The following is a 21,847-nucleotide window of genomic DNA, read 5'->3' as shown; positions in this document are numbered from 1 at the left end:
GTTAAACAATCTAAAGGCAATGCTACCAAATACTAATTGAGTGTATGTAAACTTCTGAGCCACTGGGAATGTGATGAAAGAAATAAAAGCTGAAATAAATGATTCTCTCTACTATTATTCTGACATTTCACATTCTTAAAATAAAGTGGTGATCCTAACTGACCTAAGACAGGGAATCTTTACTAGGATTAAATGTCAGGAATTGTGAAAAACTGAGTTTAAATGTATTTGGTTGAGGTGTATGTAAACTTCCGACTTCAACTGTATTAGAGCAGTGACTCACTTCTGATTAAATCACAAAGCAGGAGACTGAAAGTAGCATAGTAAATAACAGTGTATAAAAAGTTACAAATACTTTAAGAAATCAGGTAACATATGCTACCAGAAATACAGGGATGTAGCAAGACTACATTTGGCAACTTATACATAGAAGCTACCATAGACGTCCATGGTCAACGACTGACCCATTCAGGGAGGTAGCTGCGACTCAATGAAATTCTATTAGGGCTATTCTGTTACAGGGTGTGTTGTTCAACAATGAAGGACAATGACGCATTGTACAACATGAAGCAGTGGAGTGAAAACAGTGTTTTCAGTTCAAATCAACATTGAAATGTATGATTAACCTCCTCCCACTCAGTCACACCTTCTCTTCCCTTCCTACTGTGGCTGTATGGGTGTGTAGAACAGAATAGCCCACTTCATTTCGGTTTCATTACTTTTACTGCATACAGTTGAAGGGCACTTCTGGATGATGTTATTCAAACTACCAAATGAAAGTCTAATGTACAGTATATGTATGTATTACGTAATGAAGACCCCATGGCCATTCAAACTGATAATGTACTGCCGTGAATGAGGCCTCAATCGTCATCTGTATCTACAGTATGTCATTCATAAGTGATTAGTCATTGTCTGTATGTGGCGATGGACATTCACAACAGGATATCTACAACATTTGTTCTCTGTGCTTTCAGATAGAATGAAATCTGGAGAACTCTATGACACTGTATCATATTTCCAAATACCACTTATTCTGGGAGACTAGAGCTTTTCATCTCCAAAAAGTATTTGTGTAAAATGTTCTGAGACTGTTACATAAAAATCGTATACTTGACATACCCCACAATTTCAACAGAAACAGTCCAGGGAACTGTAAAATACACTCTGATTTAAGAGGTAATATCAGGAAGTTATAAACCTCAATCATAGGGAGTAGACACAAGCACATAGATAAATCTGGCTGCAATGTGCTGTCCCCTCTCACAGAAATACATTTCACCCACGGGAATCCACTGTTTAGGGAGATTTATATGTCTACTAGCTACAAAAGAACAAGGCAAGGCTTTAAATCTCCAAACATTCCACACTTGAGGTCTACAGATTAAGTGTGGGGACCTGTATCAGTTGAGACTGATGGAGGGGTGAAGAGGAGAGGTGAGAGAAGGGTGTTACTTTACTGCCTGAAGGAGAGACTCCATTTCCCATCAGTCCCCTCTAATCATGAACTGAAATTGGATGGTTTTGAATAAAGATTATGATTAGGAGAAATGACTTTCTTTCTGAATGCGAATGGGAAAAGCCTAAAATGTCTGACACCTACTTAACTTGAATAGAGAGTAAAGACATGCTTCAATGCCATTTCCTCTTCAAAATGGACTTACCTCCACCAAGCAGGGGCAGAGATCACATACTGTTGACACAGACTAGAGTCTCATCTGCTGCTGCTGTTGGTTGTATCTCAGGCAGGATGAGCAGAGCAGAGCAGAGCTGTTTGTTTCCAGTATCAGGGACGTCTTGTAGCACAGCACAGAACGCTCCCTGAGGAGAGGGAAGGGCCCGTGCTCCATGCTAATCGACATCAACCCGCTAAATGGACTGAGCCGAGGAGCCCTGTCACATCCCCTCACTTGCCCCGGCCCGCCCTACCTCACCCTCACCTTGCCCCCCACCGCCTTCCATTTAACACCTGAACCAGCCAAACGTCTGCGAGCACAACCAACCTGCCACAGCGCACAGAGGGAAAAATGGAGCGGGTTTCTTTCACACAAAGAAGTGGGCCCGTCTATATCATTGAACACATCTAAAAGGTATTACAAAGTATCAGCAGGGGGACTGTAAAATCTATAACCCGTCACTAATGGCTAGATGAATGACAGATCTGTATTGGAACCGTCCCATGCTGTTGCCCTGTCTGGAGTCATTCAGTGGTTCTGCCTTTTAGTTCAGAACCACATTAGAGGTCCTTTATGGCATTGCACACAAACTAAACAGAATTTTGATTATGTTTAAAATGTGGAAGTGCTCTAACAGTCGACCATTACCTCCCACATAGTCCTGCTGTTGGCTGGGGAGCTGTGACATGCCCACACCTTGGTCCTGACAGGATGTAGCTGGGGGAGCTGTGACATGCCTACACCTCAGTCCTGACGGGATGTGGCTGAGGGAGCTGTGACATGCCCACACCTCAGTCCTGACGGGATGTGGCTGAGGGAGCTGTGACATGCCCACACCTCAGTCCTGACGGGATGTGGCTGAGGGAGCTGTGACATGCCCACACCTTGGTCCTGACAGGATGTAGCTGGGGGAGCTGTGACATGCCCACACCTCCGTCCTGACGGGATGTAGCTGGGGGAGCTGTGACATGCCCACACCTTGGTCCTGACAGGATGTAGCTGGGGGAGCTGTGACATGCCCACACCTCAGTCCTGACGGGATGTGGCTGAGGGAGCTGTGACATGCCCACACCTCAGTCCTGACGGGATGTGGCTGAGGGAGCTGTGACATGCCCACACCTCAGTCCTGACGGGATGTGGCTGAGGGAGCTGTGACATGCCCACACCTCAGTCCTGACGGGATGTGGCTGAGGGAGCTGTGACATGCCCACACCTCAGTCCTGACGGGATGTGGCTGAGGGAGCTGTGACATGCCCACACCTCAGTCCTGACGGGATGTGGCTGAGGGAGCTGTGACATGCCCACACCTCAGTCCAGGCAGGATGTAGCTGAGGGAGCTGTGACATGCCCACACCTCAGTCCAGGCAGGATGTAGCTGGGGTAGCTGTGACATGCCCACACCTCAGTCCTGACGGGATGTGGCTGAGGGAGCTGTGACATGCACACACCTCAGTCCAGGCAGGATGTAGCTGGGGTAGCTGTGACATGCCCACACCTCAGTCCAGGCAGGATGTAGCTGGGGTAGCTGTGACATGCCCACACCTCAGTCCAGGCAGGATGAACACAGCCAGGTGGATTTATGGGGGAATAAAAAGGATTTGTGGCCGATGCCCACATCGTTCGGCACAACACTGAAATGTGCTCTGCTGGAGTGAAGGGGCTACATGCTTTATGGTTCCCTCGCTCTCTGTGTCTGTTCTGGAATGACAAATTATACATAGCCAGGTCACTAACTAGCAGCCTCGAACTGATTGACTGGCTGACTTAGTGACTGATTGACTGACTGACTAACTGACTGACTGACTGGCTTAGTGACCGACTGACTGAGTGGCTTAGTGACTTACTGAATGAGTGACTGACTGACTGACTTAGTGACTGAATGTCTGACTGACTAACTGACTGGCTGACTGACTAACTGACTGGCTGACTAGCTTAGTGACTGACTGAATGAGTGACTGACTGACTGCCTGGCTGACTTATTGACTGACTACCTGAATGACTGACTTAGTGACTGACTGAATGACTGCCTGACTAACGTATTGACTGACTTAGTAACTGACTGATTGACTGACTGAGGTATTGACTGATTGACTGACTGAGGTATTGACTGATTGACTGACTTCGTAACTAACTGATTGATTGACGTATTGACTGAATGACTGACTTAGTAACTGACTGAATGACTGACTTAGTAACTGACTGAATGCCTAAGTTAGTAACTGACTGACTGACGGATTGACTGACTTAGTAACTGACTGATTGACTGACTTAGTAACTGACTGATTGACTACCTGACTAACGTATTGATTGACTTAGTAACTGACTGATTGACTGACTTAGTAACTGACTGATTGACTGACTGAGGTATTGACTGATTGACGTATTGACTGACTTAGTAACTGACTGATTGACTGACGTATTGACTGACTTAGTAACTGACTGACTGACGGATTGACTGACTTAGTAACTGACTGATTGACTGACTTAGTAACTGACTGATTGACTGACGTATTGACTGATTGACGTATTGACTGACTTAGTAACTGACTGATTGACTGACTTAGTAACTGAATGACTGACTTAGTAACTGACTGAATAACTGCCTGACTGATGTTTTGACTGATTGACTGATTTAGAAACTGGGGATCAGTTGTGTGTATCTGTCCCCTGGCGGATTACATGGAATATTGATTTCATTAGTCATACTGGAACTCACTTGTATGCACACTGTGGATTTACAGATGTAATTACACACATTTAATTGCAATGATGACTCTTGTGAATTGCTGGAAAAAGCTCATAACATATTAGGCAAGGGGCCAAATTCAATCTCACCCTCCATTGCAATATGTTTGTGGAGTATGTGGCCTGCTCTCACACACTCCTGAAAAAGACTGGAAGCATCTACTTTGTAGCAGAGTCTACTTAGTAGTAGCTGAGTCGACTTGGTAATAGCAGAGTGTACTTAGTAGTAGCTGAGTCAACTTGGTAATAGCAGAGTGTACTTAGTAGTAGCAGAGTCGACTTGGTAATAGCAGAGTGTACTTAGTAGTAGCTGAGTCGACTTGGTAGTAGCAGAGTGTACTTAGTAGTAGCAGAGTCGACTTGGTAGTAGCAGAGTCTACTTGGTAGTAGCAGAGTGTACTTATTAGTAGCAGAATCTACTTGGTAGTAGCAAAAGCTTTTGTAAGCATGTTGGTTTTGTGAAAAAGAGCTACAGAATCTTAATTTTATCACCCAGTGATTAAAAATGGTTTCTGAAGTTTGTAATTTCCACTTTGAAATTTCAGACTTGATTTATCAACCTACAAAAAAGTCCATGAAATATAATGCACATAATAATTAACAGTTCCTGTTGCTGCAGGATTATTTTCCTGCTGTAGCAAACTGGCTAAAATTAAGATCCTACATCTGTACAGGATAAATATGGCAATTCAGGTTGGACTGAATTCAAATGAGCCTTAGATTGCCTAGTTAAATAAAGGTAAAATAAAACAAATCAAAAAAGATTTGAAAGAGTCTTTGTTGAGGTCAGTTCATAGAGTGCAGGCATCACTTAGGGCTGTGAGGTCAATCCTGTATGTGTCCTTTGGAAGGAAAATTTAAAAAAAGAAAAGTTCTAATTTATGTTTTCATTTAAAAAAAACATCTTATTCTAGACAGGGTCATCTAAAAATCTCCAACTGCACTGCTGAAAAATATGAGCATTGTCCTCAATACAATTGCAATGCCTCAATCTTCTTCAGCACAATAGAGATTCCGAGACAGACTTTCTTTGTCAATTCTGAACAAAGCAGTGAAAATTTGCAGACTCAACCGTGACATTTTATGGAGGTGCAAAAATACAGATGAACTACTATTGGCAACACATCAAATCTGTGAATGGAGAGTTGACTGAACTCTGTACCTTGGGATGTTAGCAAACATGTAGTTGGGAAAACTTTGGGTTGACAAAACAAGCTTCTTGACTACACAAAAAAAAACATTGTGAAAGCTGCCTGCTTCCTAGTTTTTTTTTTAAAGCTGTTTAATCTGGAGGTCATTGCTAAGAAAAGTGATTGACAAGCTAATGGAAAAGATATTCCAGTGCTCTGCTCTGCTTTCACATTAGCTACTGCATCACCACATAACCAACTCTAACCTCCTCAGAAAAAATGTTCAAGGAATGGAGTTCCCTGAACTTCCAATGCCAAATATTGTTACCCTTTTCCGGGTCAGCAGGTAGACAAACTAACAAACCACTTCTGGTTAGACATTCTACTGCGGTGCATGTCAACCTAAGAATGTTGAAAGGGTTCATCATGGGTTTTGAGGAATATTGAATCTGTGCCTGACTTCCTTTTTTTACCTCGAATATTCCTAAATATGCTCTTCTAACATCACAACGTCAGTTCCTCAAGAGCTGAGAAAAGTTAAAGTTTTAAAGTTAAGTATCCACATTTCAAGTTAAAATCAGGCCCTATGAGAAAACTATCTTCATTTAGTATGATACTCTTTGAACATCCCCATCCTGGCACAGTAAAACCCATATACCCCTGGGGACCAATTATAATGGACTATTGTACAGACTAGAATGGAGCCAGTGGCTAATTTTCTCCACATATAAATATAATTTATTTTTTGTTGATAAATCAAGGAAGCAAAGCACACCCATTACAAAGGGAACCAATCTGCTAATCTGAGCCAAAACTCATTTGCATATTAAATAAGTATTTAATGTTGAGCCTCAAAGGCTAATGATATACAAGTGTTAGGTGTTTGCATTAAATGTTTAACAAATGCTATAATGTTTGATGAACAATGAATGAACACACGTTTGCGCATTCTGATTCAGGCCTGGCTCTAACACTATTGACTCAGACAGTTAGTGTGCGTTAATTCATTGTTAATTACTATGCAGTGAAACCGACCTATTGCCTCTACCTTTCACCTCTTTCATATATAGTATATTTCATAACACACTAGAATGATTTTATTTCAGTTCTAAATGCATACATTATCATAAGGTGCCATCTAATTTCTAAGGTGCTAAACCAAGTGGGTGTATGTATTTGGAGGAGTCACTCAGTCAAAGTCGTGAACAGCTGAATCATTCACGTCTTTTTGCTTCTGTCTCAGCACCAGAAGAAACAGCATAATAAAGTCACACGTCTGTCTGTCTGTCTGTCTGTCTGTCTCTCTGTCTCTCTGTCTGTGTCTGCAGAGCCATCTTTGGCAGTGCTTCAGCAGCACAACTAGGAGTGCCAAAGTTAGGCACTGTACCGTTTCAACATCAGAACGTGGAAGACTTCTCACTTCCACTGTAGCCCATTAACTCACTGACATAGGATTCAACACTATTTAGTGACACCATTTAGCCTCACCTTGGTGTGGTTGGTAACACTTTACATGGCTATATTATCTAACAGATAGGACTTAGCTCGTAAGATACTGTTAACAATTATTTTCTCAAACTAGCATGTATTACTGTTTATAATCCTGTTACACATTGTTGTGACAGTAAAGACAGTTTGATATTTTGTAGAACATTTGCTAACGTTTGTTTGTGCTGAAGATTACATGCACAGCTTGAAGACACCGCCCACATACTTTTGGAAGATGAAGAAGCCAAACCACTCCATAAGACAGCAATGAAACATATGAGAACACATGAATAAAAACAGCGAAAATATCAATGTGCACTTACAGTAAGACAGCATACTTTCTCTAGTTTCACTCCAATACATTTCAGCTTTAGTCATTGACAAACAAATTGCCTCACAAAACAAAGCAGGGGAGAGAAAAGTTGAGGTCAAGAGTTCCATTCATTCCTTATTCTTAGTGCCAGCTAAACTCAGATTGACTCATTTATTGTTTATGAAAGGTCCTTCCCTGGAGTAGGATCAGTTTAGCTGGTTGATAGTGGATATACTGTGCTGGGCTAGCATCCTTGCAGCATACAAACACAGGCTTGACAAAGTTCCGTGTGGTAGCAGGCAGCATGACCAGTGGCCTATCTTTGGCTCTGTATACATGATATCCTTTAAGACAATATATAGCCTGCAGCTGAACGTGGAACTGTGGGAACCCTGCATGGGGAGGACTTGGTGCTCCTCCAGCCACTGAGCCTGTACATCTGGACCAGTTGTTAAACCATGGGGCTCTGGCGATCTCATTCAATTGAACAGGATTCTCAACATTTACCCTATTTTTTCTTACAGTTCATTTATTCAACATGCACACCAGAACAATGTACAGAAGCCCTGTCAGGTGGTTTGAGTTTTCCATAGAGATCATTGTGAATGGTGAGAAGTGTTTCTGTGCAGATTCTTCTATACTCTCTACTTTCTCCAGCCAAGGCGAGGTAAGGAGGGTGTTAGCAGGAGATTACCCGGGATATGATGTCCCTCCCTGGGATCATCTCTGAATGTTTGACGAGCGAGGGCTTCACCTCCGCAGACTGCCTTTATAAACCCTGAGCTGTAGAATCAGAACGACTACTACCCTCTCAACAATAGAAACCAGCCTGCCAGCACAATACCAGAAACCACTCTGTTTAATAATGCTGGCTGAAATCTATTCACGCCAGCCCCTCATATAAGCAATGGTGCCTGGAGCATTGCATTAGGTTAGCAAACCAATCAGAGAGGCAGCACTTATGAATTAGGATGGGCACTGTACTTGTTTGTATGCCATTTTATAATAGTAAAAATTATTTTAAAATAACTTCCCCATACATTTGTGAATTGGAAGAAGGTTTGGGAACCCCTGTTCTCTCGGCCTCTTTACTTAAAAAAAGTGAATACAGCTGATTTAAAAGCTACTTTCAATGCACTTTACAATAACCTTTGGTTAAGTAACTATTGGTGTATGTATAGTTGACAGTACAGCATTGAATATAGGTTTTATAAAACCCATGACAACGCTTTCATAGACTGATAGTGACTAATTTCTCGCCGAACTCTACAGGGACTTAAAGCCCCTTAGTCCTACATACAGTATTTTATATAGGAACACTGAAAAGCTTGACAATGTGAACTGTCCAAGCAGCCTCTTTCTTTCTTTCTTTCTTTCTTTCTTTCTTTCTTTCTTTCTTTCTTTCTTTCTTTCTTTCTTTCTTTCTTTCTTTCTTTCTTTCTTTCTTTCTTTCTTTCGTTCTTTCTTTGAGATAGAGCAGTAGATACAACACTTGGAGGACTGGCCAGCTCTACAACAGAGATGTACAAACGACTCTGTGGTTTCATGCTTTACCATGGCATTTGCTCCTCCTCAACACAAAACCATATTTAGGCCTTGAACCGCTGCTGCTCTTGCCTGTTGCTAGGCTACACCAAGGAAATCGAGAGAAAAAAATAAAACACTTATCAGAGGAGAGAAAAATCTAGCAGGGCATGAAAGCATTACACTGTGGAAATGAAAAGCTACATTCCACATGAACTAGGAGCCACACAAAGAGGAAATGGTGCATAAACAACTTGTTCAGAATGGAACCCCACAGAATGTTTCCCTTAGCTTATAAAAGGGAAGTGGAGAGGCCACATGGAGGGACGGTTGCTTGTGTGGATCAATGGAAAATGGCAGCTTGAGAGCTGTATGTTTACACATTCATTTGGATAACACCATTCGCACACATCACAGGAGCGCACTGTGGCACTCAGGGCTGGGAGGAACTAGCTCAAGTTGTCCTCGACGACAGGAATTCCTATGAAGGCCAATACAGTTATCTAAGTACAATGTAAAGCTATGGTACATTACATGATATTTCAATCTCTATGGGCCTCAGGTTTACAAGAATATTCTGGTCATGACACTCATTACCCTCTGTTGCGAATGTAAGTTTGTTCTTGAACAGAGTAAAAGGCCAACAGAAGGTGTGGTTCTGCAGCTTATAGTAACACAATGTGATTACATTGCATGTCAGGTTAACAAGGCCCCTGAGACATAGTATTCAGAAAAGTAGTGAACAGCAAGAAAGCTCTATTACATCCTACCGGCATGCACTGCAGAAATCATGTCAAACCCCCGTTTTAGTCCTGTCTCTCGGAAATCACTGAGGAGTTATGAAAACGTCTACGCTGCCGCATTCATTAAACTGTAAGTGAAGAGTAATTGATTTACAATGAAAAACACAACACACAATTTTAACAACCACCTGTTTACGAATTGCATTTTCAAAGTAAATTGGCTGACGCCCATGGGAGGAGTCATCTGTTGATTCTCTGTAGAGACCATATGAGATAAACAGTCTCCTCAGAGTTTTGTCCTAGTCCAAGGACAATCAAAGAATATTAGATGTACACATGTAGGATCTTTTGAGACGTTTTTTTACAGCAGGAAAACAATCCTGCATCAAGATGAAATGTGAATTATTATACAGGTTCTAATTAATATAAAAAATATATATTTCAAAGTGGAAATTCCCAACTTCAGAAGCCTTTTTAAACTTCAAATACAGTACAGGATTAAAATGTCCTGCATTGCAGGAAAGTTCTCCTGCAACAGGGTGATCAAATTAAGATCCTACATCTGTATAAAAGTAGAAATACCGGGACACAGTATAGTAGGATTGTCATTGACACAGAAGATCCTATATATAAAAGTTCACCCCTCTTTTTTGGAGTAAAATATTCCGAATGGACTATTCAAAAAAACGTAGAAATAGGAGCTAGAGCTTCTTCATGTCCCAGACCACTCATTCACCTTATAGACCTGATTGTGCAGTTGATGAGACACTCAGGCTCTCTACTCCCTCTACTCAGACACACAAAATGGCCTCCGGAGGTTTCCAGCACCAGCATGAAAGGGACCTGATTACTTCTCTAGTGCCTGAGTGGAAATCAAAGAGCCATACTGTACCACCACCCACCACCACCACCTCCTCTGTGTGACATGCCATGGGACATGTACGTATTGGACATCTCGGTGGGCTGGCTTTGAATGACTCGGGATGACTTCATGTTAACTCTGGAAGTATATTGTCAGCTATGAACGTGCATTTGCCCCTCCCCTGTGTGTTAGTAGAGAATCACAGCAGGACATATGGAGTACTTCCATAGTGCAGGATTTCATCCAAACGTTTGAGGGAACTCTGCTTGCAAATATTGATAGAAATCAATTACGAGGTCTGCGTTTAGCAGGCAAACAGAGAATATAATTAATGGCAGTTGTCAGTGCTGCAATTACTCTGCAATATAAATGCCATATTTAGTTATCTCTAAATGTCACCTCCTGATGCTGCCAAGTACTTTTGGCCAACATTAGGCTTTAATAGATATTTTAAAAGCTCTAGCCATCCCAGTACTCCCATTCTATTTCTCTCACTGCCAGTTTATCAGAAATGTATTATCTTCTAAATGGACTTTCTCTCACTGATGAATGCATTTGGCATTCCTAATAAATGGTCTCCATGTGTCTGTATGCGAACAAACCTGAACTATCCGGAATGGAGGAGAGACAGATTTTTGTTTTGTTTTTCAGTTTATTTGAACAACCATATTATACACAAAGAAGTCTTCCCAATAGTCAACACACTTCTTCCGCCACAAAAGTGAAAAGAATAAGAACTACATATAGTACCGTAGAAGATCCAACACTAAACCGCATGTACAGAGGTGGGCCAGCTGACACTGTAAATAAACTGTCCTTCATCCATATCATAAGTCAAAGAGAAAAAAAATCTGTCAATGTTTCCAGACCTACAAAGATGGATGTGATTGTGATTTGATGGGGGAGATGTAAAGGGCATTGTAATGTGACTGTGATGTGAGTGTGGGCAGGTTGAGATACGGCTGCATGGCGATGCTGATAAGATAGCAGAGTGCCGAGCGACCGACATGTCTCCTCCATCCTCACAGATCAAACGTGACAGGAAAGGGCTGTGACAGGTGTCACTGAAAGCACAGCGCAGGGTGTCCGCTATGGCATCTATCAGTAGAACAATCTGATTGAGACTGCCCGCCCGCAGTCTCAACCTCTCTCTTTCTCTCTCCCAAACGCTCTCTTTCTCACTGTACTACACTACTGCAAACACACTCACAAGCATGCACACGTGTACACACAGGCGAGGGTTGAGAATGAACAAAGTGGGGACATACAGTACCTTGGGTGTTGTCTAGGTTCAAGGTGGTGGGTGTGGGGATCGTGGTAGGAGCATCTAGATGGAAAACATACAAAATAAAGAAGAAATGTATAAGAAATAAAGAACGTGTGAGAAGCCATTAAGGATGGGGTCATGCAAGTATGGAAGTATTGTAGCAGAATTGGGAAAGTATCAAATCTCTCAGTAACTACTGTAGTATTACTATAGAGCGAGATAACGATTTGGGTTCTGTATGGTCTCAATAAGACGATGGCTGTTTTTCCCACAGGAAGGATGTTGCTTTCCCATATTGCATTCTTCATCTGTAACCTGTGTCAACGCATCATTGATGTCTTTTCTACTGTCTGGTGATAGTGAATGTAATATCAGAGCTTTGACAATGCACAGTGGCAACACCCATCCGTAGCACGCGCTCCAGCAGGTGTATCTCACTGATCATCCCTAAAGCCAACACCTCATTTGGCCGCCTTTCGTTCCAGTTCTCTGCTGCCTGTGATTGGAACGAATTGCAAAAATCGCTGAAGTTGGAGACTTTTATCTCCCTCACCAACTTCAAACATCTGCTATCTGAGCAGCTAACCGATCGCTGCAGCTGTACATAGTCTATTGGTAAATAGCCCACCCATTTTCACCTACCTCATCCCCATACTGTTTTTATTTATTTATTTTTCTGCTCTTTTGCACACCAATATCTCTACCTTTACATAACCATCTGATCATTTATCACTCCAGTGCTAATCTGCATAATTGTAATTATTTGCCTACCTTCTCATGCCTTTTGCACACAATGTATATATAGACTCCCCTTTTTTCTACTGTGTTATTGACTTGTTAATTGTTTACTCCATGTGTAACTCTGTGTTGTCTGTTCACACTGCTATGCCTTATCTTGGCCAGGTCGCAGTTGCAAATGAGAACTTGTTCTCAACTAGCCTACCTGGTTAAATAAAGGTGAAATAAAAAAAATAAAAAAAACAGTGTTTGATATCAGGTAATTCCAATCTTACTTAAACCTCTACTCATTAACAGTAGGCCAAAAGGTTGGAATGAACACATCTAATTTACTATTTTGTATACTCATACTGTAGTTTGAAAAATTAACTTAATGTGCCCAATATTGTTCATAAACATTCAATGGGTAGTTGGGAAGTTAGAAATTAAAATATTAAGGGATTATTTCCAGTAATTAAGTTAAGCAGTGCATTAAGCAACTCTGGAGCGCTCCCCTGCAGTTCTTCTGCACCCCTTGCAACACCAGACTGATAGTGTACTGACAAGGCCTTTCATAACACCAAAAACAAAATAATGAGAATTAGAAAATGGAGGCCAATACAGGTATGCAGCGGTGCTAAGAGACTGGAAAGCTTCCCTGCCACTAGGAATATCTTCCTGTTTCTGGCACAGAGAGATAGCGCCGGCCCCTTGCTGGAGACAAGTCACAGCGGGAGAAATTTGTCTGGCTGTCTTCATGCCTTTACTGTCTGTGCCCATCAGAAGCCCACAGTAGGGGACCACACACTTCCAAACTAATGATAAAACATCAATGGTGGCATAATGTCGCTTCTGGGGGAGGAGGGGGCAGGGGGGAGAGGTGAGGGGATATCAGGAACAGATTCTCCGCAAACAATATTTATAGGGGATTTCTTCTTTCCCTGTGACCGAAGGCGGTCTGATAGCTGAAATGTCAGAGTCTGGGAAATTGGGCATGCAGGCCAGGGATAAGAGGCTGCCACAAAGGCCTGGATGGGATGTGGCACATATAATAGTCTAGCAAACAAGCATTCTCCATGGGCAATTTGCAGGCTGGATTACTCTTGGCTCCACATTATGAGAGCTGAAATATGAATGTATTTGGAGGTGCCATATTTTCAGGGTACATTTCTATTTGTAAGAACATTTGATATGAGAAATTCTAAGCACAAACTGAAACAATGTGGGAGAAAATGTTTAGCTATGCCCTCTTAAACCTGGCAGCCAAAAAACTTTATTTTTCTTCAGTTTGTTAGCAATTCTGAATACATTGTTTTATATGCACATTGTCTTCATAACATAGCAATGGAGATTTCTGACTCAAACAAATATTCCATAAAGTAATACAGCACAACAATGTCCTCAGATGCATTTTTTTAAAACACATTAAACTATGTTTTCTCTTGAGTCTGTATGATTTGGTTATTAATTTGCAGCCTGATGTTTCATTAGTTATTCTGTTCTATGGTGCAGAGATGGGTGATGGTTCAGAATCCTTGTGATTCAACACATTTGTTTTCACAACAGCGCTTCATCCAAGTTAGGGTCAACAGAGCCATATTTGAGCATACTTTCTGACTGGGCTTGACGCCCAGATGGCTGCATGGGAATCTTTGACTTCATGTCCGTGTAGGAAATCTCTGGGTCAGAGAGTCAACTGCAGAACAAACCCTTGAGCAAAATACATAATTGTTCTCCTGCCAACAGCCAGTATGTGTGAGTTATACCAGGTCAGCTTTGTACAGTGAACGGAGTTTGGTGGGAGCCTACAGTAGCTGGGAGCCTAGTTGCTTTGGACCAGTTTACTCCCACACCGGACGTCAACCAACCACAGACCAGCACTCACAGTCTACTGAAAACAACCCAGAACCAGCAGAGGAGGCCAACCAGCCTAACTACCTTCTCTCTCACCCTTAGACCAGAATAGAACTGATAACTAAACATGCTTTGTTACTTACTGTATGTTTTTTTACTTACCGTAGGAGAGTACACAGAGTACACACAACATTTCTAGTGTCAGGGATAAAGTGTTTTAGTGCAGCGGTAGGCAGAGGCAAGATGAGAGTAGCAGACTGTATATTCCAACTCTCTGAAAGTAGCACACATATGAATATCTAATATATCCAGAATAGCACAGACCATTGGTACACATACTGTGCTCTCCTGTTGCACTACATTAGCTAGGTTCCTGGTCATCTAGCTTTGACATGGTACTGCACACAGTCCTCTGACAGATCCACATTAATGAACATCAGGGACATACTAAGAGATAGCAGCTGTGGATTCCAACACTAGACACTAATGGGCTCCTCCTGGGCCTAATACAAGTAGAAAACAGGATACTGTACACAGAAAAACCCACCCAGCAGTCTCTTCACCTAGAGACCCACCTGCTAAGCTGACACATCTGTGGTTCTCATCATGCTTACCCCTAGACATAACCATGTTCAGAAACACACACTCATTATGCTAGTGTACAGTAACTAGTATGAGTAGTCAGGGAAAACAATCATCTTATGCACCAACAACATGTCTAGCATCTAATCCTGTGGAATAACAGAACTGGGAATCTCAAACTTAATTACTCAAAGCGTTATCAACACCTTTTTACAAATCTCCAGTGTCTCATTATTGCTCTAACTAAAAGAATAGAGACTGCACTGATAACACCAGAGATATGCTGTCTCTAATGTTGAGGTGGTAAAAGACTGAAAAAGACTTGTGGTGGGAAGCTATTTCTGTAAGATGGGATATTTCATTGTGCCAAAAGGCATACAAATAGGTAATTCTACTACAAAACATGCACAGCTCACACATGCTAGCATGTTTGCTGCACCGGCAAACACACATTTTCACCATGGAAATTCATTCAAGAGTCTTTTAGTGTACCACAGTTTGTCTAGTTTATCTCTGTTGAGTAGGGAGCAGGTTGTTCCTTCAAAGACATGTAGGAAACTGAAATATGGAGACATGAAGAGGGCCCATATGAAGAGACGCATACTATAGAACCTGATTATGCATGGGAGAGGGGTATATCTCCAAAACAAATGGTCAGCTCACATTCCCAATCAAACCAATGTGCCAAAACAAGTATGAAAGTAAAAGACAAAACAACATAAATCAAAAGATGGTGTGTATGGAAAATGTTTCCTGTTCTGGCAGTTTTAATTTCTCACAAGCACTTTTATGAAGCTAAATCTATTTGGAAATGCAAGATGTGTGTTGTTCAAAGCCAAAAGTAATCATATTCCAAACAAAGGATCCATATGGAAGCAAGACTACAGCCTGCTTTCCAAACCTCCAACCTCTTCCTGTAGATACAGTAACTGTATGACAGTTACATTACAGAGGGAAAGTGAATCATGCCTCTAATGGATGAGAGTGGATTGGGCGCCAATTATGACTTCAGCCATAGGATGAAACCCTGAATAGGCCTGAACTGTTACTTAATAGCACGTTCCATACTTTTGTTCAGGAGATGATCAATTGAGGACTAAGAGGGACAAACAAATGTCACCATCTGCCTAAGAGCACTTACAGAAATACAATCTCAGAGTGGCATTGCTATAAGTGCCATAGTAACCTAAGTCAGAGACTCATACGTAAGCTACAAGTTAGATTGAGGATAGTCTGTGAGGTGTCAGTCAGAATAAATCAGTAAGTCAGAGACATCTGTCACTGTGTTACAGTGCGTCAGTGACATGTTTCTGTGACAGATTCACCCAGAGAAACGTGTAATCAGTGAACTGACACATGAGAAGTTTCAATGGAATATTTAGCAAATTCTAGTCGACAAATCCTGAATCAGCAGTACAGACCACCTGGCCTGGACTCATCTCCAAATATAGATAGAATCGCAAAACAAACTACAGGCGACAGTAGCCATGACAGTACCTACCGTATACAAAGAGGATATAGTCATCGTAGGCATCTCCCACGGTGTTGGAGGCAACACAGCGGTACGTGCCGTTGTACGACTTGTTGAGGTTTTCGATGAAGAGGTCAGAGCCGGTGATCACGGTGTGAGATGGCACATCATCATCCACTCTGAGCCAGCTGATCTGATGGGGCCTGGATGACACAAATACCAGCCACATCAGAAAGTCCCTGCACGACGCCCGTCAATAGACCAAATCTCACTCGAAAGGTCTGAACTCTGATCAGTGTCGGAGAGCCATTGGCAGGTTCCTCCTAATGATGCATTTGACACAAAACACACTAGCAATTGGTAACATATAAATGCTACAATGCATTGGAAAGGTTAGGGGAGTCCTTTGGCTGGCAGTTTAGGGATATAGGAAGCCTGGAAGTGTCATGTAGCTGTCTATGTTGGCATTTGTAAGAACAGAGTGGAGTGCTGTACTGTTAACTAGTATTACATGATCTGTGTGGATGGATGGATACTCACTGTGGTTTGCCTTTTGCTATGCACGTCAGCTCTAGATTCTCTCCCTCTCTCGTTAAACCTTCAGGGAACGCCTGAACGATCTTCACTTCTGGTTGATCTGAAAGTAGACAGATGGTATTTTCACATACACATTGTATTGAAACAGTACACACTTTCTAATTCATATCATATTCACAGCTCTAGCAATGTCAACCTATCTCAACCCGACTCATGCTTTCAGTCACTATAAAAAAAGCGTTATTGTATGTTCAAACCAGTGAAAGAGCCATTTGTCGGTGCGCTATAATATAACAACAAATGTCATTTGGCAGACACTTTTATCCAAAGAAACTTAGTCATGCATGCATTTTACATATGGGTGGTCCCGAGAATCAAACCTGCTGTTATAAGCACAATGTTTTACCAACTGAGCTACAAAGGACCATGCTGCAATGCATTGGGAAGGTTAGGAGAGTGCTTTGGCTGGCTACGACAGTGCCATTACTCCATTGCTTATATTATTACTCTTGTATGACCAGTATACTGTCAGCTCAACTCCACCGACTAAGGCTTTCAGTGTTATAGGACTGCATAAACCTGGCTATTAAAGCCAGTTGGGTTCTCAGTACATCGTGCCGACAGGAACAAACATCTCTCCAGGAAGCAGAAGGGTGGAGGGATATGTTTTATGATTAATGACCTATGGTGTAACTATGATAACATACAGGAACTCAAGTCCTTCTGTTCACCCGACCTAGGACATCTCACAATCAAATGCCAACCATACTATCTACGAGATAATTTTCATCAATAATAGCCACAGCGGTCTATATCCCCCCTCAAGCCGATACCACGACGGCCCTCAAAGAACTTCGCGGGACTTTATACAAATTGAAAACCACATATCCTGAGGCTGCATTTATTGTAAATGGAAATTTTAACAAAGCAAATTTGAGGAAAAGGCTCCTGAAATTCTATCAACATATTGATTGTTGTAGTCGCGCTGCTAAAACTCTCGACCATTGTATACTACCTTCCAGAATGCATATAAGGCCCTCCCTGCCCTCCATTAAAATCTACCCCAACCAGAAACCGCAGCTAGATGGGAGCATTCACACAAAACTGAAAGCGTGAAGCACCGCATTTAACCAGGGCAAGAAAACTGGGAATATGGAAGAATACTAACAGTGTAGTTATTCCCTCCACAAAGCAATCAAGCAGGCTAAACGTCGGTATAGGGGCAAAGTTGAGTCCTAGTATGTGGCACTGTCTACAAACAATCACGGATTATAAAAGAAAAACCAGCCACATCGCGGCCACCGACGTCTTGCTTCTTGACAGGCTGAACACCTTCTTCACACGCTTTGAGGATAATACAGTGCCACCGACATGGCCCGCTATCAAGGACTGTGGGCTCTCCTTCTCGTGAGTAAGTCATTTAAGCGCGTTAACCCTCGCAAGGCTGCCGACCCAGATGGTATCCCTAGCCGCATCCTTAGAGCATGCGCAGACCAGCTGGCTGTTATGTTTACAGATATATTCAATCTCTCCCAATCCCAGTCTGTTGTCCCCACATGCTTCAAGATGACCACCATTGTCCCTGTACCTAAAAAAGCAAAGGTTGTTGAACTAAATGACTTTCGCCCAGTTGCACTCACTTCTGTCATCATGAAGTGCTTTGAGAGACTAGGCAAGGATCATATCACCTCCACCTTACCTGCCACAATAGACCCACATAAATTGGCTTACCTCACCAATAGATCCACAGACGATGCAATCACCACCACACTGCACAACTGCCCTGTCCTATCTGGACAAGAGGCATACCTATGTAAGAATGCTGTTAATTGACTATAGCTCAGCATTCAACACCATAGTACCCTCCAAGCTCATCATCAAGCTCGAGGCCCTGGGTCTGAACTCCGCCGTGCAACTGTGTCCTGGACTTCATGATGGGTAGCCCCTAGGTGTTGAATGTAGGAAACAACACCTCCTCGCTGATCCTCAACACTGGTGCCCCACAAGGGTGGGTGCTCAGCCCCCTCCTGTACTCCCTGTTCACCCATGACTGCGTGGCCAAGCACGCCTTCAACTCAGCCATCAAGTTTTCGGACGACACAACAGTAGTAGGCTTGATTACCAACAATGAGGAGCCTACAGGGAGGAGGGCAGGGCTCTGGGAGTGTGGTGCCAGGAAATAAGCTCTCACTCAACATCAACAAAACTAAAGAGATGATTGTGGACTTCAGGAAACAGCAGAGGGAGCACCCCCCTATCCACATCGATGGGACCGAAGTGGAGAAGGTGGAAAGCTTCAAGTTCCTCGGGGTACACATCACTGACAAACTGAAATGGTCCACCCACACAGACAGTGTGGTGAAGAAAGCGCTGTATCTTAGTCCAATGCTGCTCTGACATATATGTATATATATTCTTAATCCATTCCTTACTTAGATTTATGTGTATTTTGGGTATATGTTGTGAAACTGTTAGATATCACTTAGATATTACTGCACTGTCGGAGCTAGAAGCACAAGCATTTCGCTCCACCCGCAATAACATCTGCTAAACACGTGAATGTGACCAATACATTTCATTTGAACATAGCCCCTTGGTTAAACATATAGAGAAAAGGACTATGTGTTCAGACAGTCTAACTATAAAGTAAAATATATATATATTTCTCTCTTATCTATGTTAGCAAAAGATTGTCAAAATGTCAAGTGGTTCAAGTTGAGCTTTCCCTTTTGCCTAGAAAGGTTAGGCAAAGCACTCGTCTCTGTTAACAAATGAATATTCTACACAGACTACCAAAGGTTAGCTTAACCTTTCTCTGATGTTCTACAGTGTGTAAGGACGGCTGTTTTACCTCTTCAATCAATAAACCATTGGAGGAAACAGCAAATCACATTTGACACAAGACTAGAGGTGCAGGTTTCTCTTCTTTCATGTTACACAACACTACAGCAAAAGTTACTTTTCCCTGGAGGTGATTCTATTACATTCCAGGAGACGTATTGTAAAGTGAATCTCTAAATCTGGACTGCCAGGTATTTTAACTAGATACAGAATTGATGATCTAATTCATTCATATATGGTACAGTGCCTTCAGAAAGTATTCATACCCCTTGACTTATTCCACATTTTGTTGTGTTACAGCCTGAACTAAAAACATATATATATTAAAAATCTCACTCATCTAACCACAATACCCCATAATTACAAAGTGAAAACATGTTTTTAGAAAATTAAATACAGAAATATCTCACTTACATACAGTTGAAGTTGGAAGTTTACATACACTTAGGTTGGAGTCATCAAAACTTGTTTTTCAACCACTCCACAAATTTCTTGTTAACAAACTATAGTTTTGGCAAGTCGGTTAGGACATCTACTTCGTAAATGACACAAGTAATTTTTCCAACAATTGTTTACAGACAGATTATTTAACTTATCACAATTCCTGTTGGTCAGAAGTTTAAATACACTAAGTTGACTGTGCCATTAAACAATTTGAGTCAACTGGAGGTGTACCTGTGGATGTATTTCAAGGCCTACCTTCAAACTCAGTGCCTCCTTGCTTGACATCATGGGAAAATCAAAAGAAATAAGCCAAGACCTCAGAAAAAAATTGTTCATCCTGTTCATCCTTGGGAGCAATTTCCACATGCCTGAAGGGACCATGTTCATCTGTACAAACAATAGTAAGCAAGTATAAACACCATGGGACCACGCAGCCGTCATACCGCTCAGGAAGGAAAAGCGTTCTGTCTCCTAGAGATGGACGTACTTTGGTGCGAAAAGTGCTAATCAATCCCAGAACAACAGCAAAGGACCTTGTGAAGATGCTGAAGGAAACAGATACAAAAGTATCTATAGCCACAGTAAAACAAGTCCTATATCGACATAACCTGAAAGGCCGCTCAGCAAGGAAGAAGCCACTGCTCCAAAACCACCATAAAAACGCCAGACTACAGTTTGCAACTGCACATGTGGACAAAGATTGTACTTTTTGGAGAAATGTCCTCTGGTCTGATGAAACAAAAATAAAACTATTTGGCCATAATGACCATCATTATGTTTGGAGGAAAAAGGGGGATGCTTGCAAGCCGAAGAACACCATCCCAGCCGTGAAGCACAGGGGTGTCAGCATCATGTTGTGCGGGTTCTTTGCTGCAGGAGGGACTGGTGCACTTCACAACATAGATGGCATCATGAGGGAGGGAAATTATGTGGATCTATTGAAGCAACATCTCAAGACATCAGTCAGGAAGTTAAAGCTTGGTCGCAAATGGGTTTTCCAAATGGACAATGACCCCAAGCATACTTCCAAAGTTGTGGCAAAATGCTTTAAGGACAACAAAGTCAAGGTATTGGAGTGGCCATCACAAAGCCCTGACCTCAATCCCATAGAAAATTTGTGGGCAGAACTGAAAAAGTGTGTGCGAGCAAGGAGGCCTACAAACCTGACTCAGTTACACCAGCTCTGTCAGAAGGAATGGGCCAAAATTCACTCAACTTATTGTGGGAAGCTTGTGGAAGGCTACCCGAAACGTTTGACCCAAGTTAAACAATTTAAAGGCAATGCTACCAAATACTAATTGAGTGTATGTACACTTCTGAGCCACTGGGAACATGATGAAAGAAATAAAAGCTGAAATTTCACATTCTAAAAAATAAAGTGGTGATCCTAACTGACCTAAGACAGGACATTTTTACGAGAATTAAATGTCAGGAATTGTAAAAACTGAGTTTAAATGTATTTGGCTAAGGTGTATGTAAACTTCCGACTTCAACTGTAATTATTTACACCCCTGAATCAATACTTTGTAGAAGCACCTTTGCTGGCGATTACAGATTTGAGTCGTCTTGGGTATGTCTATATCAGCTTTGCACAGATTTTCAATGGGATTCAAGTTTGGGATTTAGCTGAACTCAAGGACTTTCACATTCTTG

General features: G+C 42.0%; 1 protein-coding gene across 3 annotated transcripts in view; it reads right to left on the bottom strand.

The window, feature by feature from the left end:
* The window catches only part of LOC139382984 (cell adhesion molecule 1-like), a 157,105-nt gene that overhangs the window by 8,979 nt on the left and 126,279 nt on the right, over positions 1-21,847 (bottom strand). For 2 of the 3 annotated variants that reach the window (XM_071127265.1, XM_071127266.1), the window contains 3 exons: positions 16,913-17,009; positions 16,403-16,575; positions 11,755-11,808 (listed from right to left, as the gene is read on the bottom strand). In XM_071127265.1, the coding sequence (XP_070983366.1) occupies positions 11,755-11,808; positions 16,403-16,575; positions 16,913-17,009 (324 nt within the window). The remainder of the gene's footprint in view (positions 1-11,754; positions 11,809-16,402; positions 16,576-16,912; positions 17,010-21,847) is intronic. The other variant, XM_071127267.1, reaches the window with a different exon arrangement.

This window comes from Oncorhynchus clarkii, chromosome 24 (assembly GCF_045791955.1).
Source record: "Oncorhynchus clarkii lewisi isolate Uvic-CL-2024 chromosome 24, UVic_Ocla_1.0, whole genome shotgun sequence".
Taxonomy (NCBI): Eukaryota; Metazoa; Chordata; class Actinopteri; order Salmoniformes; family Salmonidae; genus Oncorhynchus; species Oncorhynchus clarkii.
Note: the sequence above shows the minus strand (reverse complement) of the source record. Positions and strands in the feature narration are given on the sequence as shown.